Below are 24,098 nucleotides of genomic sequence, written 5' to 3'. Positions count from 1 at the left end.
ACCCCAAAATCTTATTTCGATTTAGGCCTCCACATTCATTGAGCCGACATGCTCCTAACCAGTGGCGGATCCAGAAAATTTTCCCAGTGGGTTCGCTATTTGGGTCGGTTCGACAGTTCGGGTCGGTTCAATAGTTAGGGTCGGTTAAGTTTTATCACGTAATAAAAATATTATACTAACACAAAACAAAAATCTTCATTAAAATTAAAAAAATACGCATAATACAAAATAAAAATACGATGGTCAAATCTATTCCACTCTATCTCTTATCAAATCTATTCATTTACAACATGCACCAACAGCATTTATTAAATTTGGTGCATTAGAAAAATTAAAATTTTCATAATGTTTGATTGCAAAAGCCACAATAACCATAATTAACAAGTTGTAACATAGGAGCAATGATAAATTATGATTATGATTAATTATAAGTTTAAACAAAACACAAAAGAATTGAATTGGTCTTGAGTCGGTTTTAATAAAAATGAAATAAATGCATAAACATACGAAATGGAACCCACGGTCGAATTGAACTAATAAATTTTGACATCATAAATATAATTATCACAAAAATCATGAGGAACATCATAATCAAATCCAAATAAATGTGGATCCGAATTATATCGAAAATTTTAAACGGGTCAGATTTCGGGTTTGAAAAGTGACGAATGCCACAATAATTTAATTATGGGGGGCAAAAACTCCTAACCGACATCTGGCCCAACTAGTAGCAGCAAAAACTCCTAACCGACATCTGGCCCAACTAGTAGCAGCAGCAACGGCCCAAGTCTGTAAGGAAACGGTGGCCCATGAAGTAAGCCTGGTTGATAATATGAACCTTCATTTTGACAAATTGCTATTTAAGTAAAATTTAAGGGTAATAATATCTATTAACTTTCATTTCTCAAAATAAATAAACAAAAAATATCTGGGAAGATACAAGAGTCGGCCACCTCCATCCATAAAAACCCTAATTTGTTTTGTTCGTACCATTTGAACATCTGCATCGGAATTCAGAAACAACATCTTGTTCAGCGTAATGTGAGCTTTTAGATTCTGACATATCTCTTTTGTTCTATATTGATAAGCAACACTTGAGAAATTTATAGACGTTTGTTGCTTGCAAATTATTGTTAGTCTGATTGAGTTGAGAGACTTTTGTTTGATTTTCGAAGTTCTAGGATATGCTAGTTTATATCCTCACTTAATTTCATGTATAGTTCTATGTTCTTGTCTTGCTGGTACGTACCTTTTTCCCTATACAGATAAGTGACACTAATTCACCAATTTATATATAGACATTTTTCATTGATTTGCAAATTCTGATGTCTTTTGCCAATCACATGTTGCCTGGAAATTAATTGTTCGGTAGACTGAATTGAGGTTGATTTAAAAAATTTGTGGTTTATCCGTATCTAGATATATTTTGCCCTATATATGCTGATTAGTGACCTCCATTACTCAGCTATAAACTACATGTTCTTTCGGTACGTTAGGGTGATTGAATTGAGGCTCACGAAAAGTGTTTATTTGGATAGATTGTGATATTTAATGTTATAAAATCGAATTGAGGTTTATTTCTATCCCAAACACATGCACTTAATTGTCTTGCTTTTGAACTTGAGGTTCCTGAACAAAGGCGTTTGATTATAAATCTGATAAGAAAGTGTTATTATAACATAATCGGTTGGTTTTACATGTTTGATTTGCTTTGCGAATGTTAAAGTAACGATGCCATCAAAATCAAAATCAAAATCAAAGGGACAAAAAAGCAAGAAGTTGAGGGGGGTTCGGAAACCCAAACAACCACGGCAAGATAAAAAAGCAGCAAGAAACTGGCTGGAGCTTCCATCTGACATAATGGTGAATATACTCCAAAGGGTTGGTGTGAATGACAGACTGCATAACGTCCAAAAAGTATGCACAGCCTGGCGTGAAATCTACAAAGACCCTGCTATGTGGAGGGCTGTTCGTATAGACAGATTTTCAGCTAAAGTTAGAGATGATCACAAATGGAGCCGGATGTGTAAGCATGCTGTCGATAGAAGCCAAGGCCAATTGGATGACTTAACCCTCATTGGTTTTTGCCATGACGAGCTTCTTCAGTATATTGCTGACAGGTATGCAATAACATGGATTTGTTAACATCATACAATAGAAAACTTTTCATTTACAGTTTTTCTATAAGCAAAATGTAATGAAAGCTCAAATGTTTATACTATTATTGTTGATAAAAATTGTTTCTTTTTTAGATAATATGTCTTGCAACTTTTTCCAAACTTGTTTTGCTAGTTAGAGACTGTTTTGGTATTTTAATGTAACAAGAAGCTAAGGTATGTGCAACGGTTGACATTTGGACTAATTTTTGATTGGTATGTATAATCTAGGGGTTGTTAGCACTATCAGGTCTTAAGATTGATAATTGCCATGTGGGACTGGATCTGCTAATACTTTTTGTTAGAAAATATTTTAATAAAATATCTGATATATATGTTTCTGTTTCCCTTCTGTTCACAGATCAAGTCAGCTTAGACGTTTAGAACTCGTATACTATGTTTCTACAGATGGCATCAACGCTGAAGCTTTCAAGAAATTTTCATCACTGGAAGAACTCAGCCTTGTAAGAACAATGGTCGAGGGAGTGAATATTGAAGCCATTGGGTATTGCCCCTTGCTAAAGACACTGAAACTGAACGAAGAGGCATTAAGATTCTGGGAAGGTACGTATTTTGCAAGTACTCAGAAGGAGATTGCCTTAGCAATTGCGGAAAGCCTACCTCAGTTGACTCACCTTGAACTCATTGGAAACTGCACACAAAACATTGGGTTGGAGGCGATTCTGGATGGTTGTTGTCACCTTGAATCGCTTGATTTGCGTGGGTGCATGTGCCTTGATCTAGCAGGGGACTTAGGGAAAAGATGTTCACAACAGATTAAGTATCTGAGGCTTCCTCATGAGTCTTTTGAACCCTATGATGATGCGGACGTGAATAAGATGCAGGTTGCTTTGGGATTGAACTCCGTTGGTTTGGTTGGAGTCGATTTTGTTGATGATTTCTCAAATTTAAGGAAACTTGGGTAACTTCTAAAGATGCTTGTTCTGAGAATTAATATGCACTTCTTATGACTGGTTTGATTGCGGTTGTCCAATAAGAATAGGTTATTTAACAATGTGAAACTGTGGTTTAGTTTATGCATATGAGTGTCATTTCAAAATATGATGTTTGGTTTCTTATATCTGGGTTTGACAAAGCCTCTCATATTTTCTGCTCTTACTATTATTTATTATTTTTCTATACATGATCATCGGTACTTTGTTGCTTCAATGAAAAGGATATTTGTATGTTTTGCTGGACGGATTAGTTATACCGAAACAAATAAGCCAATCGACCAGTTTGAGATTTATATTGTTTGCTTCACCCTATGCCTCAAAATTGGTCTAATGTTGGTTCATGGTGTGGAAATCGAAACCTGTTGTACAAATACTTAAAAAAAATATAAAATAAATATTTAACAGTAAATTTTAATAATATATATAAAAGTATTTTAGAAAATAAAAAATTGGATATTTAATTATTTAAGTGATTAAAATATTAAATGTTTTTGGCATCGAACTAATTTTATTTTGTTATACACTAGTGATTGCATTTGCAACCGAAATAATTTAGGTCACTACATTCATGACCATATTGCAACCTAGGTTTTTTTTTTTTTTAAAGTTTGTGACTATATTTGCAACAAAACACACTCGGTATCTATATTGCGACTCGATCTTGACATAAATTTAGTGACTTGGTTTCAACTATGACCTAAACATATATATTAGGAATAGGATATTGTCATTTGGAACGATACTCAAACTCCTATGCATAAACCAACGAAGTCATGTTTTGGAATGATAGCTATTATTACGTACAATCAAACCATTCATATGAATCAATTCCCTGAGTGGTTCCTGAATACAAACCAAAGCTACTTTCGCACAAATCATGTTATACAGGAGGGTCAATCCGTTTTGATCATGAAACAGTACTGAATGTAAGTTTTTTAAAAGAGTGATTAAACAATTATTAATATCATTAAAATATACTTGTATACGTTTAAAGTAATAAAAAAATTTCAATAAAGCGTTTATATCCAAATATATCATTATTATAATTTGTAAGACCAAATATATTATCATTACAAACTACCCAACTTTCCTAAAATTGTAGAAATCAATAGCAGAAACTCGCCCCTCTCTGCACAGTAGGCAGATTATTCCAACAAGGCCAACGAATACAGCATCTTATTCATGTTCTTGTCACCGTAGCCTTCAAAACACTCGAGGACATCTTAGATTCTTAATCTGTTGTGAACATCTTTTTTTTAAGTCCCTGTTTAGAACAACGTGCCTGCACCCACGCAAGTCAAGTGTTTCAAGGTGACGACAGCCATCCAGAATCGCATGCAGCCCAACATTTTCCATGCGATTTCCTCAGAGTTCAAGATGAGTCAACTCAGGTAGGTTTTCACCTATTGCTATAGCTATCTCATTCTGTTTAATGCGTGTTCCGATCATTAATCCTTCTTCATTCAGTTTCAGTTTTTTTAGCAAAGGGCAATAACGCCCAAAAGCTTCAATGTTATCTTTGCTGACTATTGTTTTCGTAGGGCGGAGTTCCTTCAGTGACGAAAGTTTCTGGATAGTTTCGTTCTGGATTCCACCTAAAATACCATTATGATGTAGACGTCTGAGCTGACTTGATCTGTTAACCAAAGAAAAACAAAAACACGTCAGAAATTTTATTGAAATCTTTCCTAACAAAAATATAAAAGATCCAGTCACTATAAGTCTGCAATAGTTAAAAATATCAAAACAGTCACTATAAATACTAATTACAAAAGATAGAAAACAGTTTTCTAATAAAGAAACAAATCACATCAACGATTTTCATTAACTTTTTGTTAAAAATACTGTAAAAAGTTTTTTAGTATAAGATGCTAAATCTACTGAGCTTTGAGAACACAAGTAAAAGTATACAAATACATTTAGCAGCAATGCAGCATGTGATTGCATACCTGTCAGCAACATACCGACGAAGCTCGTCATTGCCAAAGCCAATGATGGTTAAATCAACCAATTGGCCTTGGCTTCGATCCACAACATTCTTACACATCTCCGAACATAAAAAGTTGTCCCTTCGAGCTGAAAATCTGGCCATATGAACGACCCTCCACATGGAAGGGTCCTTGCAGATTTTATGCCAAGCAGTGCACACTTCTTGGACATTCTCAAGTCTGTCAAACACACCAACCCTTTGGAGAATATTGAGCATTAAATCTGATGGAAGTGTTAAACAATTAAGCGAGTATCACGAGCCAAACACCAAAACGATCTTGAGCAACTGGTCGACTCTTTCTTATTAATTAGAAACAAAAGATGACATATATAAAATAAAACACAGAAGAGAGGGTTTATATACTACCCATTATTTCAATCATATCCCAACTTGGATTCTAACTACCGACTCATGCTTAAAATTCAAAAACTAATATTTATCTTTAAACATTAAAATAAAAACTAAATAAACGTAACCCTCAAATTTCACTTCAATCCTTGAGTTTTAGATCTCCTCCAAACCACCCCTTCGAGATCAACCGAACGGCCCTTTGATGTTGTCATTTTTATCACTCCCTCTCAACATCAACTTCCACTTTTACTTTCCAACAGAACTCGATTAACTTTGGTCCCGGTAAACTTTTAGTAAACATGTCCGCTACTTGATCTTGAGTATTAACATACTCCATGTTCACTTCTTTTTGCAACACTTTCTCTCTCACAAAGTGGTAATGAACCTCGATGTGTTTCGTTCTCGCGTGAAAGGTTGGATTCTCAGCAAGTTTAATCGAAGACATGTTATCACAAAATAAAATTACTTCATCATTCTCCAACTCTTGGTTCAGATTCTTCATTAATAACCTTAGCCACACCAATTCTTGAGTAGCCATCGCGGCTGCTCGGTACTCCGCTTCGGTAGTCGATAATGACACCGTAGGTTGCCGTTTACTGCACCAAACTATGGCACTTCCACCCAACATAAACACATAGCCGGTTGTTGATCTCCTTGTATCTAGATCTCCGGCGTAATCCGCGTCACAATACCCGACAAGTTCTGGCTTCGAGTGCTTCTTGAAACTAATACCATAATTTATAGTAGTTTTTACATACCTCAGAACTTGTCGCGCAGCTTCTATGTGTGGCTTTCTAGGATTCTGCATATACCGACTTAAAACACCAACTGCAAAAGCTAGATCCGGCCTTGTCAAGGTAAGATAAATCAAGCTTCCGACTATTTTCCGGTACATGGTAGCATCTTTCAGTTCACTTCCCTTGTCTGAACACAATTTAATATTGGTATCCAGAGGAGTACTTGATGGTTTGCAATCAAGCATTCTAAACTTGACTAACAAATCATAGCAGTAACGTTTTTGGCTAAGAACAAATTCATTTGTCTTGTACTCAATTTCCAAACCAAGAAAGTGGCTTAGTTTACCAAGAGTTTTCATATTAAATCGAGTACACAAATTTTCTTTCAACTGATTGATTATATCTTCATCATCTCCGGTTATAATTAAGTCGTCGACATACACAAGGACGACTACGACTTTGGTTCCAGTCAGCTTGACAAATAGACTCGCATCTGCATATGTCATGTTAAAAACATTATGAACTAAAAACTCACTTATTTTCCCGAACCACGCCCTTGGCGACTGCTTTAACCCGTATAGAGCCTTCTTTAGTTTACACACGTAGTTTGGATGTTCTTTGCTCTCAAACCCTCTTGGTTGTTCCATGTGAATCACATGGTCCAAGTCACCGTACAAGAAGGCGTTACTAACATCCATTTGCCATAGGTTCCAGGATTTACACGCTGCTGTGGCAAGAATTACTCGAACTGTGCTTAACTTCGCTACCGGGCTAAAGGTATCATCATAGTCGATTCCGATTTGTTGCGAGAACCCGCGAGCGACTAGCCTCGCTTTGAACCGATCAACCGTCCCATCCGCTTTTCTCTTAAGCTTAAATACCCACTTATTTGTAACAGCCTTCACTTCGTTCGGTTTTGGGACAAGTTCCCAGGTTTCGTTTTGGTATAAGGCTTTAATCTCGTCTTCCATAGCTCGAACCCAGTTTTCATCTCGACTCGCTTCCTCATACGTGTCTGGTTCTAAGTTATTGTCTTCAACAATTGCAACGTTTGCATCATACCTTGGATTTGGCCTTCTATCTTGTGTAGATCTTCTTTGTTCAGCATTATTGTTCGGTTCCTGTCGGTGAATCCCGGTCTGCCACGACGTTTGCTTTGTGGTCGTTTGTGGTTCAACCTCAGTTTCTGGTTCCTTTTCCTCATCAAAACCCAACTGCACTTTTGGAGTCTCGAGATCTTCAAGGAGCTGTTTTGAGTCAGGTAAACTTTCCTTTTCATTCGACCACCAAGAGGAATTTTCATCAAACACCACGTGTCTCGATACATGGCACTTCCCAGTTGTCGGGTCACAACACCGCCAAACCTTTTTCTCTTGGTCATACCCTAAAAAGATGCAACGTATTGCTTTCTTTTCCATCTTGGTTCGGAGTTGGTTCGGTATGAACACGTAACAAACACATCCGAACACCTTTAGGTGGCCAACATTCATTTTCGCATTGAAAAGCTTCTCGTATGGAGACACAAATTCTTGGTTTTGTTGGGGTAGTCGGTTAATTAAATAGGAAGATGTATTCATTCCTTCCGCCCAGAACCTAGCGGGTACGTTTTTATCATGCATAATACTTCGACACGTTTTAGCTAAGTGTTGGTTCTTTCGTTCTGATACACTGTTTTGTTGAGGTGTATTAGAACATGTAAGTTGTCTTCTAATTTTGTGTTCTTTCAAGAACTGTGCAAACTCGTGAGCTAGATACTCTCCTCCGTTATCTGACCTAAGACACTTCATGCTTCGCCCGGTAATCATCTCAGCATTCGTTTTGAAAATTTTAAATTTTTCGAATGCTTAGCTTTTCTCCTTCATAAAATCAACCCAAACAAAACGTATCATCAATAAAGGTTATCATAAACCGCAAACCTGTATTTGAGGGCTGCTTTACAGGACCAAAAACATCCGAATGTATTAACTCCAACGGCTCGTTAGACTGAAATTTGGAATCTTCAAAAGGCTGTTCTTTAGCCTTCCCATATTGGCACTCGGCGCAAACGATTTCTTTATTTACTTCCAGTTGAGGTAGATTGATTGTAGGGCCAATATTCTATATTGTTTTTAGGATTGTATATGTCGTTTTAGTTTGCTTTTAGTCGGTGTAGTACGTACTCGGGTTTAATTTGTACGTTTATTTTGTAAGTTTTGGAGAAATGGGGACCCTATAAAAGGTCACCTACCCATTTCTCCACAAACCCCTTTTCACAACTCTTGGAAATAAAAAGAATTTCTCTCTCTATCTTCTTCTTCTTTCTTTCAAGCAAATAAACCAAACAAACTAAGATCCGAGTGTCGTTGGTGATTTCCGCTAACCAACAACACGGATTGATCCGAGTCAAGTCTTGAGATCCATTTAGAGGACCTACAAGTGGTATCAGAGCTTTCGACTCGACTTTTTTTGGTTTTTGGGTCAAACTTTTCGGGTTTTGATCTTAGTTTTTGTTGGATTTGAGGTTGATTTCGTGTTACTCATCTCTTTTAGAGTCCCTTACTCCTTGGAAATACACGAGAATCACCAAATCTAAGTTTTTAGTGTTTTAAGTTTTAGTGTCCGAGCTCAGATTCAGCTTAAAAACTCAGATCTAGGCCGATTTATTGATTTTTAAACTAAAGTCTTTTGGACTTTTTGGAAGTTTGGGTGTTATATTGTCACAAAAAAAATCACATCGGGGTACTATAGTAGTCGCTTCCGAGGTACTGTAGCAATCGGGGGGGGGGGGGGGGGTACTGTAGCAATCGCTTCGCAGCAGCGGCGGCGGGGGGCGGGGGGGGTACTGTAACAACTCAAGCGAAACATTGTAGCAACTCATGCGAAACACTGTAGCGACTCGGTACTGTAGCAACTCATGCGAAACACTGTAGCGACTCAGCACTATAGCAACTCGGTACTGTAGCAAAAAAAAACCTTAATTTTTTTTTCTCTTTAAAAAAAAATCTAATCGAGTAAAAAAAAAAGAATGTCTTACGAACCTAAGCTTGGAGGAAATCTGGATATGGGAGAAAGCCGAAAGAAAATGTTAAAAGGAGAATTCGATATGTTTACACATATTAAAGGAGAATCGGTTACTTCTCTCATCAACATATTTGAGTCGCTCATCACCAAAATGAGAAGTGTCGGTATCATCAATGGTTTGTTTCAGATCAACATGAAGCTGTTGAATTCACTGCCTTATACATGGAGCATCAATATGGTTACCATCAAAAGAACCACAAACCTGTATACCATGACACTCTCAGCTTCTACCATCAAGTCTTTTGAAATAATGGAAGATAAGCTCCTAATGAACAATCAGTCCAAAGAAAATAAAGTTGGGACAAGTGCTGCCGGTAAAAGTAGTCATGCATGTCCTATCATTCCCGACACATCACCAGCTGATGAGGTAAATCACAATCTTTGCTCTCAAGCATGCATCAACAAAGTCACATGCTATAGATATCATCAAGACGAAGTTTTAAAAGAAAATGCAAAACTTCGTCAGTTAAATGCTGAATATGTAAAAGCTGACAAGATCTATGTTGAAAAGATTAAAACTCATCACCATGATGTAGCAAATCTTAAACTTAAAATTTTTCGAGAAGAGCATAATGTCATTTATTATAAAGACATAATTAATAATTTAAAATAAGAGATTGAGAAATTAAAACTTGAAGTTTCTGATAAGAAAGAAAAAGAAAAAAAAGTTGAAAGATTTGAAGCATCATCTGAGAAATTAGATGATCTTATTGGAGCCCAGAGAATTACTAAAGTTAAAGCGGGGCTAGGGTATGATTACACTGTCGTACCACCACCATTCAATGATAACTACACCAACTTGCCCCACTTTAGCTATAATACTTTTCCAGAGGAAGAAATGGAATACGGGGTTGGTAGAATACCAAAGCCTGTGAAATTTGTTCCTGCTGCCTCTCAAACTGATGCTCCAGTCCCATCATCTGATAAATCTGACATCATTGTGTCTTGTGTAGCAGTTGGTGATGTAAATGGTGGTGAATGTGGGACGGTTAACCTGGGTTGTAAGCTAAAAAGAAAGTTAGAACCACGTTTTGAATCATGTGTGGATCTAACCAAAACTATTAACAATCCAGTTTGTAATAAAGTTTGTGAATCCATGTTGGGAAGTTTAAAGTCAGAGTCAAATTATGTATTTTGTGAAAATTCAATTGATGATATTTGTACAAACATTTGCAATGAAAATAAATGTTCTTCTTCTGACTCAGATTATGAAACCGTTTGTTATGAAATTTTTGTTGAAAAATGTGTCAACGAAAGTAGGCCTGTTGAGGTGAATATATCAAGTTGTTCATCATCAAGTTGTGAGACTGAGGATAATTCAAGTAAAAGCAAAGTTTTTGAAAATGAAAAGACAAGTACTTCTTGTAAATATGTTCCACCAAATAAATGATCATTTTCTCAAACAATCAATCAATTTAGAAATCCTCAGCCATACAACTTCTGTGACAACAGCTACTATGGTCATTATCAACAAAATTTTGTTGATCCATATTACACAAATGTGTTTTATAATCATGTTCCTTTCCAAGTATCACCTTTCCCACCGCACCAACCACGTGATAGTTCAGACGAGTTCTATGGCACTCCTAGGAGAAAGTGTTGTTTTGTGTGTGGTCACTCTTCTCACCTTGCAAGACAATGCAAGCACTTGTTCAAGCAACAGCTTGATATTCAAACGCGGCTTAGTCAGTCCCCAAAAATAGCTTTTAGTAGCCTTGATTCAAGGACTGATCAAGCTGATAGTGAACCTAGTGAAATGGATGTGAGATCCAAAGTAAATAAAGTAAAACACAAAAAGAAATCTTTTTGGAAAACCAAGAAGGATAAAATCAAAAAGGATCCTAAAACTGTAAAGTTTGAGGATTCACCAAAAACAGTTTCAAAAGCAAGAAAAGAGAAGTCCAAAATTGCCAAAACCAAGGAACAAGTTTTTGCTTGGATTCCTAAGGACCGCTCTTCATCAAGTGAGGATCCAACAAGAAATAAATGGTTTTCAGGAAATAAAATCAAGTTTGGTCGATTTACGGTTGACCTTCCCGGGACAAAAGTATCCCGGGAACCCATGTCTATTTGAACGTTTAGTGCATGCAGGGTCAATCAAGGAGGACTATCAATAGTATTAGGTACTTAGATAGTGATTGCACCCGGCATATGATGAGAGACGAACTCTTGCTATTTTATGCTAAACCATTTGATGGCGGATTCGAGTCTTTCATAAGCGACATGGGAGGACAAACTTCATGGAAGGGAAGCCTTGTTTAAATGGTTCAACAACAACTTTTCGAGCGTTTCTCAAACCAACCTCGTCCAAAAGTGATGGATCCAGCATCAGCTGTTGGATCTCGATTTGAATCTCTTCAACTTTGTAATACAATGTGATAATGCATGCTTAAGATAGTCTATCTGACAACAACTTTGCTGGCCTTTTCACTAAATCCATCGATCATGCCCGGTTTGAATTTCTGATTGAATCGCTCGGCATGATCAATTTTGATTAAAACAACCTATCTATCCTTTTGTTTTAAAATTGGAAATATTTTTCAAATATGTCATAATTTTAGAGAGAGAAAATGAGTTAAGTTTAACTCACCAAAAAGATTTTCAATTCATCTTAAGAAAAGAAAAAACAAATCATTTGATTTACCAAAAAGATTTTATATTACTTTTAAGAAAATCTAAAAGGAATTGTCCCATTTAGAGGGAGCTCCTGCTTAGAGGGAGTCGGATAATTAAAATTTTCAAATTTTGAGAAATTGATCCGACCATCGGAAAATGATAGTACATTGATATGCAATGATCCTAGCGCATGAAAAGAGTAGATCAAAAGTCTACAAAATCACTCACAGATGTGTAGATAGGCTTAACAAACAAGTAAGTGTCGGGTGATATAAACCTAAATTCTTGTCGGTACCAGTGGATATACGACTATGAAGCGGTTGCATGATTTCGTGAAGTCATATTCATGAAGGCAGAAATGTAATTATACATGTCATACCCAAGCCTCTCTTTACCTGATCACAGTTGTCTTATGAAATAAGTGTCAATTTTAATTTTCATTCGAGTCAAGAAAAGCCTCATAGAAAGGCAAGAAAAAGGAAAACAAAATAGTCAAGAAAAGAAAAAGAAAAACATAAACAAAATGAAAAATCAGAAAAAGAGTCATTTAGGATTTTAACTTCTACTTTATTTCTTCATTTATTTTGATTCAAGCCTTGGACTTTCTCTGTTTGTAGTCATACAAGATCTTATTGTTAAGGCCCTGAATCTTCTGCTTTATTTTAACTTTTCTAGATCGAGTCAAGTGTGCAAAGCACCAAGTATCAAGTGTACAATGTACAAATTGTCAAGTATGTTAATAAGAGTACTGTGATCAACTAAGAAAGGTTTAAGTCAAGTTGAGGTGATATGTCAACACAAAGTAAGCCCGAGATATGATGGAATCAGTAACATGTCTGATTAAGTGGGGACCACATAAGCACCGTGCCTAATTGTACTTTAAACGTATCACTTTGGCATCAAAACACTTGTCAAGTTAAACAAATGGACGATATCTACAGTCAGTGATGAAATTGTGACATAATAATATCAAAATAGAAACGCAATCTAGGGCTTTGCAAATCAATATTAGGGCTGTCAATCGTGTCGGGTTGGCAGGTTAGCGGGTTGGTGGGTTGCGGGTTGACAGATTAGCAGGTTGAAATGTGCAACCCGAACCCAACCTGTATTATTATTCGGGTCAAAATGTTCAACCCTAACCTGCGCACACATAAATACGGGTCAACCCGAACACGACCTATTTAACCTATATTTTTTAAACAACTCAAAAATCAAAGGAATAAGACGCAAAATTCCAAATTAAATTAAACCACAAAATTCAAACAAATACTCTCCAAACAAAAACAAGTAACCATCTTCAAAACAAAAGTTCAAAAACTAAAATCAACAAGAAGTCATCAATCACTAAATCTTCATTTCTTCTGCATGTAGTCATTTCTTCAAAGCAAAGCAGAGCTAGCTAGATGACGCCTTAAAATACCAATTCCATTTTTACTCTTCACCACATATCTCCTTCCACATTTATTGCACTCACAGTATAGAGGTCCATTTGATTCTTGTGCAAGAATGGTAAAACTTTTCCAAATAGTAGAAAAGCGTTTGTTTCTATTTTGATTTTGTGAAGAACTTTCAGTGTTTTGATATAAAATTTGTGAATCGTTATCTTCCATTAACACGCAATCTTCTTCGACATCATTTATAGGCATGGAATTGAGATCATCTTCTTCCATAATCTAAATAAAAATAGTGAGTTGGTTAGATAACAAAACAACATTGTATCGTTAGTATCGTATATAAGAAACTAAACATGTACATTTGTTTCCGAAACAAACAGCTTAATCTTCAAAAAACTAAAAAAGAAAAAAAACTAATAGTGCTTCCATCTATAAAAGAAACTATGACAACAGACTAACAAACCAATTCTTGTTGCTACAAAGCAGACAAAAAAAACCATTACTAACTCCATATTTTAGAATAAAAGATTGTCGACGTCCAACCAAAATCAATTGAATTTCAACATATAATCCTAATTTATAATAGAATAATTCTCCATTACTAACACCATATTTTAGAAAAGATGATTGTACTCATCATAGAAACATTTAATTGAAATGAAAAGGCAAGATAATTTAAGGAACTTGCCAGTAATGAAAATAAAGAAGTTGCTCTACAAAAAGTTCCAAGAAAGGAATAGAAGATTTTTAGCTTAGTTGGTTTATAAATAAATCAATTTGACGATTTTTTCATGCTTGGCTAGTTGGAGAGTCATGGACCTAACTAGGGAAATGGAATTCTAGATGGGAATTGAAGGGGGGCTGAAAAAGGCAATATGGGGAATGAAACAGTAATAATGTTCTACATCACGCTTCAAGACTTTTAAGAGAAAAATGAAATATTGAAAAAAATTAAAAAATATTTATATTTAAGAGAGTTAACGTGTCAACCCATTTTTCATGCAGGTCGACCCGAACCCGACCTTTTTTGAAAACATGTTGACCCGAACCTTTTAAACAGGTCGTGTTAGCCAACCTAAAGCCTATTTTTTTTTCGTGTCGGGTTCGGGTTGGGTTTCGGGTCGTGTCGGAAGTTGCCACCCCTAATCAATATGATTCCATGTTGTGATATTTCTCACAAAAATATTAAAATCGTTAGAAAATTCTGTAAATATTATTGATATATAATATTAATTTCATCTTTACTCCTATCTTTTATTGTTTATTTTGATTTTGTGTTATTTATGTTTCAACTTCAAAACATTATGTATATATTTTCACTATTTTAAAATATATGAAAATGCCAAAAGATTTTAAGTTTTTATTATGTTCGTACATATTTTGTTAAACCTTGTTTTATTCAAAATAATGTGTTTTGTTGTTAAGATCGTCCATGCAATTTTTGTTGGAAATCTGGGACTTAAACAAATTATTTACAAGTTGATGGACTGAAAGTGGGAGGGCCAATGAACGATTTCGTCTTGACCCTCGAGAGGGTCTGTGAGCGAATCTTATCGTTCTAAGTTTTGTGCAGCTATACATGGACAGGTAGATCAAGACTAAGTCTGCTTGGAGTTGCAGATATTGAAGCACTTAAAAGAAAACGAGAACGTGAAAGTTGGTGGTTGAACTTAAAAAGGAACTGATTGTATCTGAAGACAAGGAAAGAAACCAGTCGGCTCAAGAAAGTCAACAAAAGAAAATTAGATGTCAAGCCTCCCGCATCTGATGTTTCTAAAATTTGCTGTTGCCGATCATTTCTAGAAATAAGATGGAAATTCAAGTCTACAAGACTAGAAAATAAAGAACTGTTCAAGATCCAATCTGGTTCAAGATCCTGGATCAAGACAAGTACTAAGTTTCAAGAAATAAAGACGAAGCAAAGAACTTGACGAAGGTTCCTCGACATACTCAATCCTAGAGAGAGATTGTAGGGCCAATATTCTATATTGTTTTTAGGATTATATATGTCGTTTTAGTTTGCTTTTAGTCGGTGTAGTACGTACTCGGTACGTTTAATTTGTACGTTTATTTTTTAAGTTTTGGAGAAATGGGGACCCTATAAAAGGTCACCTACCCATTTCTCCACAAACCCCTTTTCACAACTCTTGGAAATAAAAAGAATTTCTCTCTCTCTATCTTCTTCTTCTTTCTTTCAAGCAAATAAACCAAACAAACTAAGATCCGAGATTCGAGTGTTGTTGGTGATTTCCGCTAACCAACAACACGGATTAATCCGAGTCAAGTCTTGAGATCCATTTAGAGGACCTACATTGATTGCAAGTTGTTTCTTCATCATAATATCGAGTTTGTCATAACCCACATGACCTAGCCGATTATGCCACAAATTGGCGTTCTGGGTTTTGTTAGTTCGTTCCACATACGTCGTTTCAGCCGACAATACATACACCGTATCAGTTTGTCTTCCTCGAAGTACCGGTGTCGATTTTGTTTCGAACTCATCGAATATTTGAACATCATTCGGGCCAAACAACACATACTTTCCGGCAGTGGTAACCTGCGGTACTGAGAACAAATTCTTTTTCATACCGGGTACATGGAACACGTCTTCCATGATAAACTTAACGGTCCCAACATGTGAAATTTGGTGTTTCGAGTCATCGGCAATTACAACCACACGACTTCCCTTATATTTAGTTGGTTGTAGAAGTTGCTCTTTTTCTCCGGTCATATGGTTTGAACAACCAGAGTCCACAAACCACTACTCGAAATCACCACGTTTTGATTCGGTTGTTGCCGACAGGGCGTACTCTTTCTGAACTTCGGCGATCCGGGCCTCAACATCCCACGTTTCATCTTCCCTTGCCTATGCTACATTCCCTTCTTCTTTGGGTTTTCGACAATCCTTTGCCATGTGACCTATACGACCACAATTATGACATTCAAAAGGGAACCGTTTGTTAAATTTCCACTTCTTACCGTCCGTTGTCTCGCCTCTTGGGTTATCTCGGACATCCCGGTTATCTCGGATCTTCTTGTAATCTTGTTTCTTCCATGACTTCCCCTGGGTTTTAAAATCGCCTTTGTTATAGCGCCCATTCTTGGATTTCTCAGCATATAAAGCCTTTTCTTCCTCGGCTTTCATCGTGACAGTACTAAACTGTTTAGACAAAGCTTCTTGACCTGCAAGAAGGTTCTCGAGTTCGGTTAACGATGGCGGCGCTGGCCACCCTTGTACAGCCGCTACAAAACTTTGAAATTCCGGCCTTAGCCCGTGAATGATTATTCGTTTCATTCTCGCATCACCGATTCGGGCCTGTTGATCTAGCTCTCCTATCTCTCTGCACAGTGCTTTCACCTTGTGAAAGTATTGTGGTATACCAAGTTCTTTCTGACTTATCGATAAAAGATCGTTTTCTAGCAATTGGAGCTTCGTGTCGTTTCTTTTGGAGAATAACGACGCGAGGGTATCCCAAGCTTGTTTGGGGGTTGCTAGGTCACGGATATGATCGAGCAGTTCCTCCTTGACCGTTGTTTTGAGGAGGAACATAGCTCGGCCTACCTTAACCCGCCACTTGTGAATGGTACCATTGGTGTCGATCCGTGGTTCGTTTACATCTGTCCCGTTTGTGACTTCCTAGAGGTCTTGTCCCTGCATATAGGACATCATGCACGTAGACCAGACATTATAGTTCTGGTTGTTTAGTTTCTTGACTCCACCAATTAATTGCACCTTTGCCATCTCGTTCGGTTACTTTCTACGATCGGTAACTTGCTGCCTTCGACCGGGATCAATCTACGAACCAGATGGGAGTATTACGAGAACCGAGTCTTGATCGACAAGGCTCTGATCCCACTTGTTAAACAATTAAGCGAGTATCACGAGCCAAACACCAAAACGATCTTGAGCAACTGCTCGACTCTTTCTTATTAATTGGAAACAAAAGATGACATATGTAAAATAAAACACAGAGAGAGGGTTTATATACTACCCTTTATTTCAATCATATCCCAACTTCGATTCTAACTACCGACTCATGCTTAAAATTCAAAAACTAATATTTATCTTTAAACATTAAAATAAAAACTAAATAAACGTAACCCTCAAGTAATTATATTTCACTTCAATCCTTGAGTGAGTTTTAGATCTCCTCCAAACCACCCCTTCGATAAACCGAACCGCCCTTTGATGTTGTCATTTTTATCAGGAAGCTCAAACCAGTTCCTTGTTTCTTTCTTTGCTTTCCGTGGCTGTTTGGGTTTTTCAACAACCTTCATTGTCTTGCTTCTTTTTCAACAACTCTTACTTTAACACCCACAAAATAAATCCAACATGTTACTCACTTTCTTAAGGGATATATAATTAAGTGTTCATAATAAATGACTGGCATTGGCAAAGAATTATAGCAGAACAATAGATACACGAAATTAAGTGTCCAATATGCGTTTCAAATATATAAAATAAACCTAAACACATTTCATGAACCTAAATTCAATCGCCGTAACCATTTGCAGGCAATCAAAAAAAAAGCATTTCATCGAATTAAATTATGTTGGAAAAATGAAAGTTAAACTCACATTAGGCAGAAGTTCGATCAAATTGTGGCCTCTGAATTTTGATACACCGATGCAGATGTTCGATCAAATTGGGGTTTTACTGTTTTATAGGTGGCTGACTCTTATACTCGCCCACGCCAGCAGCTCATCAATTTAAATCAAAAAGAATTTTGTATTTTTATTTTCAAGAGTAAAAGTTATAAAAGATTTTCCTTCAACTGATGATGCCAGGGGTATTAATCGGATTTCGGGTTTGTTTTTTGAGTTTTGGATTTTTTGGGTTGGGTTATTTGGGGTTTGAAAGTTTTCAATCTTGACCCGAAACCCAACCCAAATCTCTCATGAGTTTTTGGGTTTGGTTTTTTTAGGTTGGTTTAATCGGGTTCGAGTATCCTAGAAAAAAATGCTAAAACTAAAACCACATATTCTTCTTTGCGCATAACATGATTAACCAACTAATAAGCCAACATAACATGATTACACAATTCAAATGAATATTAAAATTAACTCCAGCCATAACCGTTTTCAATCAGGCGTATTTGGTTGTTCGGTCGCGGTTACTATTAGACATAGACGGAAAACAAAAATTAACAATAAACGATTGATCCATTATAACAGGTGGAATGACAACAATCGAGTAGGGTCGTATTTTTATAACTTTAGTGGTTAAAGGTTAACGTATTATACCTAAAAATATATTTGGTTAAAAAACTAAAGGTTTATTCAGGTTTTTCGAGTTGACCCAAAACCCACAAATTAGACCCGAGATTCAACCCAAATTACTTCGGTTCGGGTTCGGGTTAGTCTTTTCTTGGGTTTGGGTTTTTTGGGCCACGTTAGTTCGGGTTCAGGTTCGAGTTTTCTAGAGTTGGGTTTCGAGTAAAAGTGGCAACCCTAACCGATATTAGGTTAGTTACCCGTGTTACACACAGGTGGAAAATAAAGGAAAACGTAATATATAAGTGTATGTTATAAATTTAATGAATTGTAAATGTCATATTATAAGAGCAGATAATTTTACATAATTAAATTTAATTAAAACATAATAATTATTTGATTTTGGCCACTAATAATTAGGAAAAAAAAACAAAAATCGTTTGAATATTATACAATTTGTATATTATGAAAATAATAGAAATGTCAATAATTAAATATAATTTGGTTCTATACTTGAAGAGAATGAATATTTATTAATATATATGAAGTCAAAATTTCTAACATAATTACCACTTAATTTAGGTTGGTAAGCATCTTTAGTTTGAAACACGAGGTCTTGAATCAAGACCCATATCACACGGATCATGGGTCATGATATAACAGGAAATAGATGACATGACATTTACTTGGCATCCTATGTAGAGGTCCTGGTTGAACATCATGTGGATAATAGGTCTTCTTTTAATAATATAACTAAGATAGTTAATTAGTTAGATTAGACTTCAAATAAATGAATTGTTCTTAAATAGCAACTTGATTATTTTCAATAACCTAGCGTCATTTTCGAAAGTTTAGAAAACGAAAACATACCAACATTTTGTATATTTTGTATTTAAGTAAATAGATTAATTAGTGGTATATCTCTAGAAGAATTAGAATCAGGGATATATTTTTGTTTAGTGATGTAGAAACAGGATCAAATACATTTTATTCTTAACATGAAAACAGTGAGAACCAATTTACTGTTATTATTAGGTTTATTTTTATAAGTGTTTGCTATTATTTTTTGTTCGTATTTGCTAATTTTCGATTATGAGACGTTATAAGTATTTTCTTGTTTATATTTTGTTGTTATTATTAGATTTTTTCGTTTGCTGATATAAGTATTTGCTGTTATTATTTTGTTCTTGATTTTAATTCTTTTGTTGTACTTTTTAGGTTTTTTTCTTTTTATTGCAAATAATTGTTTATGTTGATTGGTATTGAAGTTGATATTGTTTCCTACGTTCTCATTTTTGTATAAATTGATATTATTTCCTACGTTCTCATGTTAAGACTAAAATGCACATGAACCTTCCCCTAGTGATGTATTCTTCTCTGTTTTTACTTGTTAATTTGTTAATCAAGAGCATCGTTTGAACACCATTGACTTGCATGGTATGAGAGCCTTCATGCTCTTAACTCTAGTCATCTCGATCTTGAGCATACCGGATTTCGATCCTAAATCCACTAGCCATTCAATCACTTTTTCTCCACACCGTGTTTATCAATGAGAGACAATGGTGAATCATCCAAAACAAAACTCCGTTCATCTTGTGTACATTGTTACCGACATTCAAAAGAAAGAAGTTGTTCTTAACGGAACAAAAGTCTCGTACCCATGTGGAGTTGTTCCATCTCCACGCCCGGGGTTAATATGTTCTGAATCACATAGATTGTAACATTCGTTAAATGTTAAATCCAAAATCTGACACGTTTTAAGTTTTCGGATCTTCATATTTAGAAATTTTCATTTTAAACTTATTAGTATTCAATCTTTACGATTTTAATCCTAAATTCCATTTTTTTTAATATTTCGAGCCATTATTTCAATTAAATTAAATCCAGTGGTTATTTGTGTAAAAATTTAAACTTGATGATCTCCATCGCGCTGCGCGGCCGGCTACACTTCTCATTCCCGTCTCTGTTTCCCCACGTAGAGCGAGGGGAGAGCTTCTCTCCCTCGCACCGCATGGCCAGGACGTTTATTTCACCTTTTGAGTTATAAAACTTGTTTAAACCTCCATTAACATCCATTTTAATGTTTATGAATGTTGGTTATGATAATTTATTAAATTCAAATTACTCAATTTCGAGTCAATTCATTGCTTTAATTGAACCCAAATTACTTCGGTTCAGGTTCGGGGTCGGGTTTTTTTTTGCCGCGTTAGTTCGGGTTCAGGTTCGAGTTTTCTCGAGTTAGGTTTCGAGTAAAAATGACAGCCTTAACTGATACTAGGTTAGTTACCCGTGTTACACACGAGGGGAAAATAAAGGAAAACGTAATATATATGTGTATGTTATAAATTTTAATGAATTGTAAATGTCATATTATAAGAGCAGATAATTTTACATAATTAAAACATAATAATTTAATTTTGGCCAGTAATAATAAGAAAAAAAAAACAAAAATCGTTTGAATATTATACAATTTGTATATTATGAAAATAATAGAAATGTCAACAATTAAATATAATTTTGGTGTTATACTTGAAGAGAATGAATATACTTATATATGTGAAGTCAAAATTTCTAACATAATTACCACTTAATTTGGGTTGGTAAGCATATTTTGTTTGAAACACGAGGTCTTGAATCAAGACCCATATCACACAATTATTTATGTTTTAAAGTGTTACAAAGTCTTACTGCCATGAAAAGGGATCATGGGCTCTAATAAGAAAACGGATCATGGGTCATGATATAATAGGAAATAGCTGACATAATATTTACTTGGAATCCTATATGGAGGTCCTAGTTGAACGTCATGTGGATAATTGGTCTTCTTTTAATAATATAACTAAGATAGTTAATTACTTAGATTAGACTTCAAATTAATGAATTGTTCTTAAATAGCAACTTGATCGTTTTCAATACCTAACGTCATTTTTGAAAGTTTAGAAAATGAAAACATACCAACATTTTGTATATCAAGAGCATCGTTTGAAGACCATTGACTTTCATGGTATCGGAGCTTTCATGCTCTTAGCTCTAGTCGTCTAGATCTTGAGCATACCGGATTTCGATCCTAAGTCCACCGGCCATTCAGTCATTTTTTCTCCATACCATATTTAGTTATTCACTTATTTGGAGACTTAAATAACTGTCCGTGATTAAATATTATTATCCATGATTAAACTTATATTAGATATATATGCAAATATATTCTTTTAATGTCATTATTTAATAGGAGAGAGCTACTGGTTACACTAGATGTTTTGCTAGTGAAGCGGGCTGTAAGGCCAATATTTGTGACTTGCGATCTCAAATTATGAAACACATTATTTATTCATGGTCAAGATAATAATTAATGTCGGCGAGCAAAACCAGACACGAAACGAGAGCTTCGGGATGTGTGTTTAGCTTCAATGGGAGAATGCTTCTAGAATGTTATTTTTTTTATTTTGCTATAAATAGGGACTTTCTTGTGCAATATTTTGAGGAGGCATAAACTTGCACCGGTGCATTGGTAGCCCGTGTAAGGCCAATTTATATGACTTGCGATATCAAAGTATGAAACCCGTTATATATTTACGGTCAAGTTAATAATTAAAGTGGGTGAGAAATCCGGACATGAGACGAGAACTTCGACGTACGTTTAAGTTTAATGTGAAAGCTTCTAGATTATGTTTTTAGTCTATAAATAGGGAATATGTGTTCTTTATGTGTGTGTTATGTATGGTGTTTTGATGTGTGTATTTTGAAGGTCCCGAAACCGGATCCGACAACAAACGGCTTTGTTCTTGATAATTGTGCTCGAGACGGGTGCGGTAAATCAAACGACCGAACATATAATATAACGATAATATAAATAGAAACGATCTCGTTGTCGGTAAAGATTTATAATAAACGAACGAACCGACCCCACCCAATGTGAGCTCCCCTTGGGTGGGTGATTTACACCTTTGAAAACACACACATAATAAAAACATTGAAGTCCTATTTATAGCTAAACAAACATTCTAACATTCTAGAAGCTTTCTCGTTAAACTTGAACGCGTGTAGAAGTTCTCGTCTCGTGTCCGGATTTCTCGCCGACATTAATTACTATCTTGACCGTGAATAAATGATGGGTTTCGTAATTTGATATCGCAAGTCACAAATATTGGCCTTACAATCACCCTCTTGACTTGCGATCTCAAAACTTTGTCTCACCGTGTCTCGCATCTTCACAAATCACCCGATAAATCGATGCCTCTTCATTTCAATTCACCCCCTTAAGGTATGATCCACCTATATTTAATCTTGAAGTAGTTCTCGCTTTTTCAGATCTTAAGTTGTATATAGGCATGAGATGAGCTCGAATATCCACAAATTGATCTCTAATTACCGGATTCAATGATCAAACGAACAAAACTTATTAATTCGTTCGAAGTTCACCTTTCGGATCCAACTTCTCGAACACCTTAGAAATAACAAGCTTTGAACACGGTTAAACAAGATGAATAAAAACCCCAATCAATTTTGACTTTCTTTAGTGTGGTCAATCCAAATAATAATTCTCTCTAAAAAAACATTGCAGATAATCTGACGAAATAAATTTATTCAGCCAATTAATAGTAGACCATCAATCGGTACCTTATATTAGACCAAGTTGAGCCCAAGATATAATAGCCCAACATCTAAAACCTTGCCAAAATCTGAATTAATTGTAGGCCCAAACAGCAAGGAACAAGCCCATTAAAAGGAAGATGGCCCAATAGTAGTCCATCATGGAGACAAGAACCCTAGCTTCAATATGATGCACCGTGCACCAGCCTCACAAGTCATAGCCGTCATATTTCGCCGAAAAAGAAATATTCCGGCAGCTTTCATAAGCGGTGGCTGGCCACCCATCTTTACCACCGGAAAAAAATGCTCCGGCCTGTTTCCAAACGCCGGCAACAACCTCTCTAAACATCATCAGTCAAAGCCGCCACCCTACAAAAGCACCGCCGGAAAACATTTCTGAGCTCCGGCATCCATTTCCGGTGAACCCTCTCCGACCAAACATTACCATAACCGCCGTCTTTCTTCATCAATCCCGCCGCCACACTCACCCAACTAAAAACACTGCAATCGCTACCGTTCACAACCAACAACAACAACAAAAAACCATGGGTGGCCTACTGCCGGAAAATCGATCTCCGGCCGTTCAGCCTCAAACACCGTCACCGACCACCGTTGACCTGCATCTTCATCATACCGTTGTTCACCACCACCTGAAACTACCAAACCACCATCATATCAACACACCGCCGCCAACGGAAAATCCAATTTCCGGCCACCATATCACTAGTAGGTTGTTCTCTAGCCCTACACCGGTCATCGAACGCCCCTTTTCCTTGTCGATTTAAAGCATAACCAACAGATCTGACTTTTATCAGTATCGACTCTTTCGAACACACCCACTGTTCTTCGTGTTCATCTTCAAAAACCCAAAAAAACTTCAGAAAAAACCATAAAAACGAACCTCAAACTTAGCTGAGAATCTAGATCTGGAAACACGAGACGAACTTCGAGCAATTAATTTCCCCAAATTTTCAAACTTTATTTCCAAACATCAAATTTTATTTCCAAATCTTCAACAAAATTAACGTCTCGGT

General features: G+C 36.0%; 2 protein-coding genes across 2 annotated transcripts; one reads left to right on the top strand and one right to left on the bottom strand.

Moving 5' to 3' along the window:
• Window positions 1–1,731: 1,731 nt before the first annotated feature.
• On the top strand, window positions 1,732–3,082 carry LOC143612086 (putative F-box/LRR-repeat protein 23). The gene is made up of 2 exons (XM_077086152.1): window positions 1,732–2,120; window positions 2,518–3,082. The coding sequence occupies exons 1-2, from the start codon at window positions 1,732–1,734 to the stop codon at window positions 3,080–3,082; spliced, it is 954 nt and encodes a 317-aa protein (XP_076942267.1).
• A 1,395-nt stretch (window positions 3,083–4,477) lies between these two features.
• On the bottom strand, window positions 4,478–5,159 carry LOC143612085 (putative F-box protein At4g05475). Its single transcript, XM_077086150.1, has 2 exons — window positions 5,062–5,159; window positions 4,478–4,748 (listed from the first exon to the last, which is right to left on the bottom strand). The coding sequence occupies exons 1-2, from the start codon at window positions 5,157–5,159 to the stop codon at window positions 4,478–4,480; spliced, it is 369 nt and encodes a 122-aa protein (XP_076942265.1).
• Window positions 5,160–24,098: the final 18,939 nt, after the last annotated feature.

Source organism: Bidens hawaiensis, unplaced genomic scaffold, assembly GCF_021521415.1.
Source record: "Bidens hawaiensis isolate Kalapana, Puna unplaced genomic scaffold, B.hawaiensis_p1.1 tig00033205_1, whole genome shotgun sequence".
NCBI classification, from domain to species: domain Eukaryota; kingdom Viridiplantae; phylum Streptophyta; class Magnoliopsida; order Asterales; family Asteraceae; genus Bidens; species Bidens hawaiensis.
Note: the sequence above shows the minus strand (reverse complement) of the source record. Positions and strands in the feature narration are given on the sequence as shown.